The 12,500-nt window shown below is 50.0% G+C and overlaps 2 protein-coding genes across 2 annotated transcripts in view; both read left to right on the top strand.

Moving 5' to 3' along the window:
• The window catches only part of llgl2 (LLGL scribble cell polarity complex component 2), a 22,158-nt gene extending 17,526 nt beyond the window's left edge, over nt 1–4,632 (top strand). Inside the window, 9 exon segments of the mRNA XM_084456291.1 lie at nt 1–45; nt 250–416; nt 949–1,213; nt 1,716–1,860; nt 1,969–1,997; nt 2,232–2,279; nt 2,907–2,949; nt 3,043–3,107; nt 3,255–4,632. The exon segment at nt 1–45 is cut by the window's left edge and continues 72 nt beyond it. Of these exon segments, the coding sequence (XP_084312417.1) occupies nt 1–45; nt 250–416; nt 949–1,213; nt 1,716–1,860; nt 1,969–1,997; nt 2,232–2,279; nt 2,907–2,949; nt 3,043–3,107; nt 3,255–3,259 (812 nt within the window). The 3' untranslated portion in view covers nt 3,260–4,632.
• A 1,907-nt stretch (nt 4,633–6,539) lies between these two features.
• myo15b (myosin XVB) overlaps nt 6,540–12,500 on the top strand; it is a gene marked incomplete at its 5' end in the record, with an annotated part of 34,318 nt that continues 28,357 nt past the window's right edge. The window contains 6 exons of the mRNA XM_084456083.1: nt 6,540–9,062; nt 9,617–9,793; nt 10,543–10,607; nt 10,681–10,744; nt 10,930–11,039; nt 11,612–11,686. Of these exons, the coding sequence (XP_084312209.1) occupies nt 6,540–9,062; nt 9,617–9,793; nt 10,543–10,607; nt 10,681–10,744; nt 10,930–11,039; nt 11,612–11,686 (3,014 nt within the window). The remainder of the gene's footprint in view (nt 9,063–9,616; nt 9,794–10,542; nt 10,608–10,680; nt 10,745–10,929; nt 11,040–11,611; nt 11,687–12,500) is intronic.

Raw genomic sequence — 12,500 nt, 5'->3', positions numbered from 1 at the left:
CACCTACGGAGCGCAGAGCAGAGGACCCAGTCACGGCACACCCCGGTGAGACACACACACACACACACACAGGCCAACAAACAGTTCAACATCAAAATGGAGAAGTGTAGTGTGTGTGTAAACCACTCACACATGTACGCAAACGCTTACCAACACAGGGAACACCTGTTTAACTCTCTCTCTCTCTCTCTCATTCTTTCTCTCTCTCTCTCTCTCTCACACTCTCCCTCCCTCCCTCCCTCCCTCCAGCCAAGGAGATCCAGCTGATGCACCGGGCGCCCGTGGTGGGCATCGTGGTGCTGGATGGGCACGGCGCCCCCCTGCCCGAGCCCCTGGAGGTGGCGCACGACCTGGCGCGCTCCCCCGACATGCAGGGCTCGCACCACCTGCTGGTCATCTCAGAGGAGCAGTTCAAGGTGGGAAACGCACACTCGCAAACTGCTCACAGGGTTCCCACGGGGTCATGGAGTTTCTGGAATATCATGGAATACTTTTTTTTTTTTTTTAAAGAAGTCTATTCCAGACATGGAAGGTCTGGGGATTTTATTGTTTTTTGGGCCAAGTCATGGCATATCAAGGGATTTTGTTTGTTGCATGTTTAAATTTTAGTTGCCATTTATCAAACTGTGACATTGTCCATGCAGTATTTTTCTTTGTCGGGTGATTTCACGCATTTCCCGTGTTGCGCGAGTGGTTGTTATGGTTGCTTGACTTTTCGGCGCCCATTTACCCCTCTCGTCAAAAGTTTTTCCGCTCATTACAGGTCATGTAAGTTCAACTTTTTAGCCATTGAAAGTCAGTTAGGGAATTTGATATTTGACTTAGAGGGGGAACCCTGTGTTCCCTCAGCATGTTTACGCTGTGTCAACATGCTGTCCACTTTCATGATGAAATGAAGACGTTTTTTTATGCAAATGACCGTAACCGTGTGTGTGTTTGCGCGCGCAGATGTTCACCCTGCCGAAAGTCAGCGCCAAGATGAAGCTGAAGCTCACGGCCATCGACGGCTCCCGCGTGCGGCGAGTGGGCGTGGCCTGGTTCGGCAGCAGCCAGTCAGAGGACTACGGCGAGAGCGGCCTGGTGATCCTGACCAATCAGGGAGACCTGCACGTGGTGTCGTTGCCGGGCCTGAAGATGCAGGTGCGCTACGCCTGCATCCGCAGAGAGGACGTCAGCGGCATCGCCTCCTGTGTGTTCACCAAGCATGGCCAGGGTGAGACACACACACACACACAAGTACGGCCAGGGTGAGACACACACACAAGCACGGCCAGGGTGAGACACACACACACACACACACACAAGCACGGCCAGGGTGAGACACACACACACACACAAGCACGGCCAGGGTGAGACACACACACACACACACACAAGCACGGCCAGGGTGAGACACACATACACTCTCACACACACACACACACACACACACACACAAGCACAGCCAGGGTGAGACACACACACGCGCTTGTTATTCCGTAGTAATACACAGAGCCGTTCCAGATCTCTCCCTCTCCTTCCCTCTCTCTCTTCTATGCATCTCTCTCTCTCACTCTATACATCTCTCTTTATCTCTCCCTTTCTGTCCCTCTCTCTCTCCTCTCTCGCTCTCCCTTTCTCCTCTCTGTCCTCGCTTCTATGCCTGTCTCATCTCTCACTCTATACATCTCTCTCTCTCTCGCTCACACACACATTTCTTCCTCCCTCCTCTCCAGGTTTCTACCTGATGTCTCCATCTGAGTTTGAGCGTTTCTCCATGTCTGCTCGCTGTGTGGTGGAGCCCCGCTCCCTGGTGGAGGTGCCCCCCCAGACCTCCGCCCAGCCCCGGGCACAGCCCGACGGAGCCTCCGCAGAACACGGGTACACACACACACACACATACACTTAACACACGGCAAACTCACACACTTTCAACATGTTTGAATGCTTTTGATGTGAAGAACTTCTCGTCTGTTCTTGTCATGACAGAGACTCCAGGAGGAGCAGTGAGGATGCAGGTAAGAGAGATTGAGAGTTTGTTTTCTGTGCTGCTTTAAAAAAGAACAAGCATCATACTAAAATTCTGTGTATGTCAGTGCCTAACAGCATATGCACACACACACACACTTGAAATGCTCCATTAGGTGATGCTTTGTGCTGATGTGTTGCCTGCCTGCTTGCCTGTCCACACACACACACACACACGCACTGTTGTACTGATGTGCTGACCGCCTGCTGCCTGTGTGTTCCAGAGAGCGCTGCTAGACGTGTAATGGAGCATGCTTTGCTGAATGACGAGAGTGAGTACTCCAGATAGAACCAGAAAGACCTTAACCAGTAGACGTATGTCTTAACCTTAACCTGTAGACAGAGCCTTAACCTAAACCAACACTTAACCTTAACCTGTAGACAGAGCCTTAACCTACACCAACACTTAACCTTACCCTGCTGTAGATAAAACGGCAAACACAAAGTTTGAGGTCAGAGTAGTGTGGTTAGTATGAACAATCCGGAGGTCTCAACCACGTCAACCCTCAATACCCACGATGCACTGTGCCGGTCCCAGAGGCCTGCCTGCGCGGCCTCGGCAAGCCTCGTACGTCAGCTTCGCCCGTTTCCACTTTACCCATCATGCTGAGTTGACACGTCCTGAAGCAGTGTTGTGTGAGAGATCTGTGCGTCTGTAACGCCACAGTGACGTCAAACCCATCACCTCCTCGTCGCATGAACCACAACCTCCCATCTTAACACAGTACAGCCTCATATACCTTGGTCTGACACATCAGAAATAAAGGTTATGATCATAAGTAGAATGGTTGCAAGCCAATGTCTATTATGAGTGATGGATTCTGAGGCTCTGAGGCCTCTCAGAAGGTTGTTGTTGTTGTAGCGTGTCAGAATGTTTACAGCGTGTGTTTCCCTGGCAGAGGTGCTTCAGGAGATCCAGAAGTCTCTAGAAGGAGACCAGACGTGAGTACCTCGCCGCCACCCGACCAGCCCCTCTCCATCTCAGTCACAAGGTCGCCATGGTGATGTTAACGTGTGTGTGTGCGTGTCTTACAGGACATTCCTAGAGAACAATGTGAAGAGCTCTCTGGATGAAGGCATGGTGCTAAGGAATGGTGGAGGTGAGAGTGGACGATTGCTCTCGCAACTGTTTACATTGCACTGCCGATTGTCTGGTTCCGGTTGTTGACGTCCTGTCAATGTAACCAGAGTGATGATGATGATGATGATGATGGTGATATTAAGACTGTATTTGTGTCTCCTCTCAGACTGATCCAGCCTGAGCCGTTCCTGGAGTACCTGCCAGCCCTGGACTCTGCCTCACCAAATACGCCTACACTACTATTACTACTACTACTACCACTACTGACCCCTAGCCCCACAGACAGACGGACTTCCTGCTCAAACCACTCCCCCCATGCGCTGAACCACCCAGGAGCTCTGAACAGTAGCGGTACACCCTATGGGAAGTAGGACGCCATTTGAGGCTGGCCCGTTGCTATGGAGGGACCACCGCCTGTGCCTAGAACCAACCACTGTACCCCTGTTACCCTCGGTATCTACGTACCTCCATACCGACAACACACCGTGAGGAGAAGGTGTTTTTTATATCTGAAGCCATTTACGTCATACACACCCGCATTCCAAACATGTATTCCATGTGGGAATCGAACCCACGGCCTTGGTATCGCCAGCATCGTCCCTTCGTACCTGCCATAACCGTAGCCCCGCCCTTTCCCCTCGCCCCACCCTCAGAGGCCTCACCTTTGACCCCCAGCTGACCTGTGGAACTCTGGCTCGTCCAATCACAACCCTGCCTCTAAGACACAGAGGAAGCAAGGGAAGAAAGGGGCACTTTCTATTATCTTCTTGATTTTATTTTCATTTTGTAAATTAATTTCTACCAGTGATTTGTACCTTTTTGTGTTTGTTTTGATTCATTGTAATCAAACCTCGATTTCTACATGGACAGAAAACCTTACAAGGGAAAAAAAAAAGTAAAGATCAGTGTGCATCCCGAGTAGTGGCTACTAATACTGACCAGACATTGTTTGGAGTGAAAGAACGACATTGAGGAGCTATGAGCTATACATTACAAGGTTCAGGAACAACCCAGTTACCATCAGATACTATTTCCAGTTAAATCCTCGCCAAGCGTGTTGCTGTGGACATCCATTTTTCCCCTACCGTCCAGTCACTAACATGTAATAAGCAGTAATAACCTGTTGTAGGTACTTCTCCACTACTGTGTAGCACACCATGCTGTACTTTCTAGGGGAACAACTTTCTATGGGGCTGTTTTTAAAGTGTGTTTTTATGTAAGCCTTTTTTTTAATTGCCAGCAATGAATATTGTAATTTAGGAATGTAATTTTAAGATATTGTAGTCAAATGTTTAATATATATGTATATGAATCTGTACCTGTGTTAACAATGGGTTTATTTTAACGGGGGTTGGCTGCTATAGTCTGATCTTACAAGGAAATATTTTGGTACTGTTTCTCGAAATGCTGGGTATTTTTATTAGCATTTTTTGGCCTAGAATATATTTTTGTAGTGAATGATCAAGTATGAGAACCCTAATTTTGTTGATTTTGTTAACTTCACACTACACAATGTCCTGCTGGAAAATTACATGTTTTTTTCACAAGAAGTGAAAGTGACTGCGTCTTTATTGTCTTTGTGATAAAGAGTAGGTACCGTATTGAGCTCCATGTGTGTTAGCCTAGCCTTGGAATACCCACATCCATTCTCCCCTAACGGGATATATCAAAGCATACAGGTCGATTGTAGGAAGGGCACTGACACTAACACAACTACTGTATTTCACAACAACAATACTAGAACTGTACTCTATTTCCATACATAGCAGGCGGTACCCAGTGTGAGTAATAGGCCTACTCTACATATGACATATTGGGGTTAGATTCTAAGGGAGTGTCCTGGGTGTTGGGGTGCTGGTTGCTGAAGTGGATAAAGGAGGTATCGGTTGTCATACATGCACAGCCAAGAGTTTTATTCATCCATTATAGAGAGACGGCTTTGTCCACTAATTACCTAGGGCACAATCGCTTACCTGCAACCTGATCTCTCTCAAGACCTCTTCTCTGTGAGGTTAGGCTAGCTAACATAGCCTACAGCTCTCTGGTACCTGCCTTGCAAATATGTCATGGTATCACTGATATTTCACACTTTGCAGTGCTTTTCTTGGCATTCAGTGCTCAAGAGTATTAGGTACTTTTTCTGACTAATTTTGCTCCTGGACCAGAGTACTGATGAAATATTGTCTGCATCAGTGCTTTGTTCATGTCCTCTCCTAATGTTAGCTCTCTGGAGACCTCGTTAGCAGAACCCGTGCATGTTTTGGTCCCAGTTGAAAGGGAGAAGTGAGCGCCTACCCTCGCATTCCAAAACATCCTGATGTAATCTCTCAGTCCTGGAGCCGAAGGAAAGGCACTGACCGACCTCACTCTTTCTCTCCTCCCTCCCTCTCTCTCTCTCTCTCTCTCTCTCTCTCTCTCCTCGTCACTTGACTCACCACCTATTGTCAGTCTTTCCTCACTGCCTCTCGCCTTTCCTCTCTGTCATTCACCAGCTGCCCATATGAATGGCTGTAGCCTATATCTGTATGACCTGCCAAATGGAGTTTAATTATTCAAATGTACACACACCTTTGTAGGGTGGGCGTTGTTGGTAGTGTGTGTGTAGACTTTTGTGATGAGGGTGTGTGGGTATTCAGTGTATTGTATGTGTGTATCTGCCTCAAATCTCCACCATAAGCACGTGTGTGTGTGTGTCAGTGACACGGGCTCTTGAGGACAAGCAGAGGAACTTTCCGGACCCCCAGCATGCCAGTGTTTCACCCGAGAAGGCAGGTAAGCTATAGCCCACTGAAACCTGCTCTCACCCGTCCACCCCCGGGGTGCGCACACTATACAACAGCTACGTAGATGGACCTGGAGATAGCAGCCATCTAGACGAACCCACTGACAACACAGCCCTCTGGGGGAAACATTACCTTCTGCATTCCATTTTTGTAACATTGACGGCAAACATTTTGAGTATTTGTGATCGTTTTGCTCTCAAATATGGGTGGTTTGTGGTTTTTCAGTCAGTGTTGCCACATTGATTCGTCACCAAAATTGACTGAAATAAAAACACAATTTAGACACTGGACTGTGTAATTCCATATTGTTTTGAAGTGTTGGTAGTGTTTGCATTTGTTACTGAGGTCAGTGTAGTGACCTGGTTGTCAGAGCAGGATTAGGGGCTGTTGGTGGGAAACCCAGTCCTAATGCTGATTGGTATCTCCGGGCTTGGCAGAACCAGCCGCTTGACCCGGTGCCCTCATTTATTCATGGTATTAAGTGATGACTATACTGTTTCTGAGAATGTGGTGTTCAACATGGATTATATTATCTCCGCCATCTACAATAACAGGGCGATTCTGAAGTTACAATCCACAATGAGATTAAGCATTTAATTTTTTCTCGCTCTAGCTGATCTTGGGAATCTCATGACATTTCACACACAGCGGAAGCAAAAGCTGAGGTCATGTCACCTGTCAAATCCCACGGACGAGCCTATGCTAGCAGACAGAAGACTGAGTCAGGAAAGAAGCAGAAAGCAGCAAGCCAGGGGGGAGGGGTAAGGACCAGCTTTAAAACATCCCGGTCTCCTCCTGCCATCCCCAATGAGAAGAAGAAGGGAGGAGGAGGGGACCTCCCAGCCCCCCAAGAGAAGAACAAGAAAGTGGTGGTCAATGGAAAGGGAAGGAATACAAAGTTGGAAGAAGATAAAAAGAAGGGTAAAGAGCAGAGCAAAGAACAGCAGAAAGAGACCGGGAAGAAAGCTGTGAACAGTAAAGCTCAAAATGGCCGACCGTCACCTCAGAAAGAGACTGATGGTAAAGGTAATGCAGTGACAGTGAAGGGGAGTGTCAACAAAACGTCAACAACAACAACCAAACAAAAAACAAACGTTGCATCTAAATCACTCCCAGACAAGGCAGCAGGGAGGATTGCTACACCTGCAGCCAAGCCTGGGAACAAAAGAGGAGGCGGAGTCACAGAGACAGAGGAGGAGGAGTCTGAGAGCGATGGAGAGAGCTCCGAAGAGGAGAGCGAAGGCGAGAAAGAGGAGGAGCCAGTGTGTAAGAAGGAGGAGCCAGTAGAGACAGAGAGCAGCGAGGGAAGCAGCGAAGAGGACAGGACCGAGGTGTCAGACACTGAGAGCCACACGGAGGTAGGGGACACCCAGGAGGAGAAAGAGGGAGAGCCACCAGAGGAGGTCAGGAGCACAGGAGACCCCGAGGAGGAACCTGTCAGCACCAGTGAAGAAGAGGAGGAGAAGGAAGAAAAAGAGGAGGAGAAGGACGAAAAGGAAGCAGAGGAATCGGAGGAGGTCAGCGGCGATGGGAGTGGAGAGGAAGAGTTAACCAGAGGGAAAAGAGTGCAAGAGTCGACCAGCAGGGCCAGCAGAGCGCTCGGCCAGACTACCCGAGTCCACAGCCCCGTGGGGGGTCTGAAATCCAAGATGTTCAACAAAAAAAAGGCAGAGAAACAGAAGCCACAGAGAGCGGAGAAAGCCGACAAGAAAGCCGGCCCCGCCAAGACCAAGGCCGAGCCTACGAAAGGTACCCTCCTCAGCAAGCGCGAGACGGCGAAGGCCAAGAAGCAGATCCTCCAGCTCGCCAGAAAGACCAAGGACATCAAAGATAAGAATGCTACTCCAACGCCAGAAGAGCCCATGGAGGAGGAGGAGCCATCCACCACCGCCGCCACCTCATCCAAATCCCTGAAAAGTCCATCACGGATGATACTGCTAAAGGCAAAAGCAAAAGACCTGAAAGCCAGTCAGGTCGCAGAAGAACAGGAAGCCGCTAAGGAAGAGAAACAGGATGGAGGTGGAGGTGATGTCAAAGGGCAGCAGGGAAGCAGTCGCTCCCAGAGCATTGGGCTGGTCCTGGGCCGGGTCAAGTTGGCGTCGGTGAGACACGGGACCGATAAGATGCTGTCTAAGGCACGGGAGGAGGCAACCGATAAGGACCCACAGACTGCAGAGTCCTCCAAAAGTGAGGACCATCCGGTCGCCCGGAAGAAAGGCATGAGGACCTCTGCCGTCGCCACAGCCATCAAATTCACCCATTGGCTGTCTCTCCGCATCCTCAGGCGGAAGGAAGGCGCCTCGGGCTCCAAGCGCAGCCTCCTCAAACATCGCATGGCCATGAGGGTGGTCGGCAAGACCAGCCTGGCCAGCAACAAGAGCAGGTCCTCCGTGGAAAGGAGATCCAGGGAGAGGGAGGCCCCCCAGGGCCAGGGGGAGTCGGGTAGCGAGCCCCTCTCTGCCTCCCCGCCGGTCGGGGAGAGCGAGGCCGACGACAGGGCCAAGTACGCCATCGTGCTCCCCAGGATGAACAAACTGGGCAAGGCCAAAGTAGCCCAGCCGACAACTCCCCCGGCGCCCCCGGCCTCCGGCGCCACAGGAGCCAGCGGGGGCAGCCCGGCCGCGGGGGGCGCCACCTCGGAGCCCAAACCCCCCAAACCCGGAGCCAGGCTGGTCCTGCCGGTCAAACCGGACCTCACTCTTCTCAAGTCCATCAAGAAACCCACTTCAGGAGGCGGGGGAGGAGGAGGAGGAGGAGGGGAGCCGGAGGAGGGCGGTGGGTTCATCAGCGCCGCCGCGGTGGGATCGGAGGTGGGGGAGCGCAACGAGGACAGGAACAGAAGGGCGGCGCTGGATGGCGAAAACGGCATTCTCCAGGCGGCCAGGAGCAAGATGGGCTCCTGCCAGATCAACCTCACCAAGCTGTCAATGTCCAGGCCCCTCTCTGGGGACGGACCAGACCCAGGACCCGCCCGGGACGGAGGGGCAGATCTAGACAGAGGAGCCCGGGCTACCCCCGATGAGGGGCCTCCGGACGGAGAGCCAGCCAGAGAGGCGCCAGGGGTGGGATCCCACTATGAAGAGGAGGCAGACAGGGAGGTGGCCCAGCTGATGGGGGAGGGGGGGCTGTACACCACTTGCCCCCCTGAGGTACACTGGGCCGGGACCACGCGGATGAGCGGGGATCCCCAGGTATGGAGGACACAGTTAACCATGTTAATATTACTGTATATATATATTATGCTATATTATTATATTATGTTATATGGTGTAATGTAATGTTATGTATATTATGTAAGGAAGAAGGGTGTTTAGGGGAATGATATGATAAAAGAGGTTGTGGCGATATCAGTACAACTATCCATGTTTGCATCACTATATCACATATCACTGCATCACAGAGTTCTGGTGCATTCTGGTGAGTTCTGGGTCAGTTCCGGTGAGTTCCAGGTCAGTTCTGGTGAGTTCTGGGTCAGTTCCGGTGAGTTCCGGGTCAGTTCTGGTGAGTTCTGGGTCAGTTCCAGTGAGTTCTGGGTCAGTTCTGGTGAGTTCCGGGTCAGTTCTGGTGAGTTCTGGGTCAGTTCCGGTGAGTTCTGGGTCAGTTCTGGTGAGTTCCGGGTCAGTTCTGGTGAGTTCTGGGTCAGTTCTGGTGAGTTCTGGGTCAGTTCTGATCAGTTCTGGGTCAGTTCTGGGTCAGTTCTGGTGAGTTCTGGGTCAGTTCTGATGTAAACCTGATGTTCTGTCAGGACTGGCTGCGTGCGGACAGCCTCCTGCCCCACCAGACGGTGGAGAAGCTGACCAAGTGGACCGTGTACGATGATGACGGCCATGCCCAGACCGTACCGGCCCATAACGGCCGCGGGCCCTGGGAGTCTGAAGACCCGGCCCAGGACATGCTGGAGAGCCGCCTGAACAGCACACAGGTACCAGAGCAGTCACGTTCTAGCACTGAATCACAACTGTATGTACAGTATGGCATAGGCTCCTTTTTTTAATAAGGCTTTTCACTGTACTTTGTTCACTGAGTCACTGTAGTCGACTTTGCATGAGAATGACTAAACCCCTCCACCTGATTCACTGGCTGGGCTTCCCCCCTGCCCAAGCTGTAGAGTGCACAGTATAACGGCAAGTATTTTCTGAGGTGCAATATACAGGTAAAAAAAAACAATTAGACATTGCTCAAGGTTTATGAGCAGAACAGTGCCTATACTCAATACTGTTTCGAGCGTGTCTCTTCTGTGTATTGACTACAACACATAACAAACAGTTAATGGTTTATTCATTTCCAGTCTACAGTCAATCGTAGTAGTACAATAGAGCAGGCTCGGACCTGCACTACCCTGTATCAGCTAACAGCACACTGGTTCACGAGTGCAGGTGGATGGGTTACCTGCTTTGGAACGTTTATTATTACAGTATGAGTGGGAGATTGTCTGAGAGGCTTAACTCTTTAAACAACATCGTAAGCTGGATGACGTACTGTAGATGGTAGATGAAAGGCATCTTTTTGAATAGGATAGAAGATATCGACTGGAGCTGCATGGGGATGTGATGAGGCTTGCTGCTGAAAAAAAAGTGTGTGCGTGTGTGTGCGAGTGTGTGTGCGAGTGTGTGTGTGTGTGTGTGTGTGTGTGTGTGCGTGTGCGTGTGCGTGTGCGTGTGCGTGTGTCAGGTGATGATGCCAGGGAGCGACCACGTGGTAGAGGTGGATGAGGTGGAGGATCTTTCCCAACTAGAGTAAGTGTGACACAAATACACAAACACACACACACACACACAAGCATTATCTAACACACTGCTCTCTCTCCAGGGAGGTGTGTGAGAGTGCTGTGTTGCTGAACTTGAAGAAGAGATTTCACCGCGATTGCATTTATGTATGTCACACTCCATTCACCACACACACACACACACACACACACACACACCACTGACCACATGCAACTGAGCCTTATTTCCACTGTTGTCAACACCATCTTTCAAATCAAAGTGTCTGACCTCTCCAGCTCTCTCTGATAGCCTTACTGAGTAGCCCTATCGGGTTCCCATGTGTGCACCACAGACGTACATAGGGAACATGCTGATCTCCCTCAACCCCTTCAAGCCCCTCAGCATCTACACCGAAGACCTGAGACAGAAGTACCAGGCTAAGGAGCAGCAACGCAACCCGCCGTGAGTACAACTGAGTAGTGGATGGAAAGAGTCAATTAGTAGAATCAGGCACAATCCGTGCCTAGGGCAGCTGTGGCTCAGGAGGTAGGGCAGGTCATCTAATGATCGTAAGGTCGGCGGTTCGAATCCTAGCTACTCGTCGGGTGTCGAAGTGTCCTTGGGCAAGACACTGGATCCCAAATTGCCCCCAATGAGCTGGCTTAGCACCTTGCATGGGAGCTGCCACCATTGGTGTGTGAATGTGTGTGTGAATGGATGAATGAGAGGCCAAGTGCTTTGGATAAAAGCGCTATATAAGTGCTATCTATATACCATTACCATTTACAATCAAGTAGAATCCAGTAAAATAAGTCCAAAGTAAACCTGAACTACTACCTGTAATGAAGAGTTGTCTGCATTGAATTCCCCCGAAGTCTAGTCTCCTCTGCCCTCATTCTGTCTCTTAATAAAGCACACATCATTCATCACACACGCTCACATTAACCACGAAGGGACACACATCCACATGTGGTAAATGGGAGTGTTTGGATGTTAATGATAGCTGAAGTGTTTGCGTGTGTCTTTCCCTGCAGACACGTATACGCCATCGCTGACACCGCCTTCAGCTTGTCCCAGAACTCCACCCAGGAGCAGTGCATCGTCATCAGGTACCCCGGATGCTGTGGGACCACTGTGACCAGCATGTCTGGGTCTGTCATGTAGACCTAGGCGCTGATATAGCCGTGTTATTCTAATGCAGACCCAAACTGGTCTAGCCTCGGCCTATGATGTAGATTATAGAACCAGGCTGGTGTAGCACTAGTCTGTGATGTAGAACCAGGCTGGTGAACAGTAGCTCTAGTCTATAAAGTAGGCCCATACTGGTGTAGCTGATGTAGACCAAGGGTGCCCAAAACGTCGATCGCGATCGACCAGTAGATCCCAGAGGCTATGCTGGTAGATCTGGAGCCATCCATAGAAAATGTGACTTGATGACGCGCATTGAGTCACCTCTCTTGTTGTCCAAATGAGCAACGTTTTCCTCCTGCTCCTTTGTAGATTGTGTGACAGTTTTGTAATGCAGTTTAGCTGAGTATTTTAATGATTTAATCATGTGTGGGCTGATTTCATCATTGTTAAGGCTTGTATGGGCAGCTGCTGCAACTCGTTTTATACAATCTATTTTGTACCACGGTCAACTAGAGGGCTGATAGTAGCCTAGCAAAATCAATCAGGAACTCGATAAAAGTCAGGATAATAGATCTTGTTGAGCTGGTCGTTTTAAAAGTAGCCCACAAGCCAAAAAAGTGTGGGCACCCCTGATGTAGACCCATGCTGGTGTAGCACTAATCTACAATATGATGTAGGATCAGGTTAATGTAGCTCTAGTCTATGATGTAGGATCAGGTTTATGTAGCTCTAGTCTATGATGTAGGATCAGGTTTATGTAGGTCTAGTCTTTGATGTAGGATCAGGTCAATC

The sequence above is a fragment of the Borostomias antarcticus genome (assembly GCF_949987555.1).
Source record: "Borostomias antarcticus genome assembly, chromosome: 22".
Taxonomy (NCBI): domain Eukaryota; kingdom Metazoa; phylum Chordata; class Actinopteri; order Stomiiformes; family Stomiidae; genus Borostomias; species Borostomias antarcticus.
Note: the sequence above shows the minus strand (reverse complement) of the source record. Positions and strands in the feature narration are given on the sequence as shown.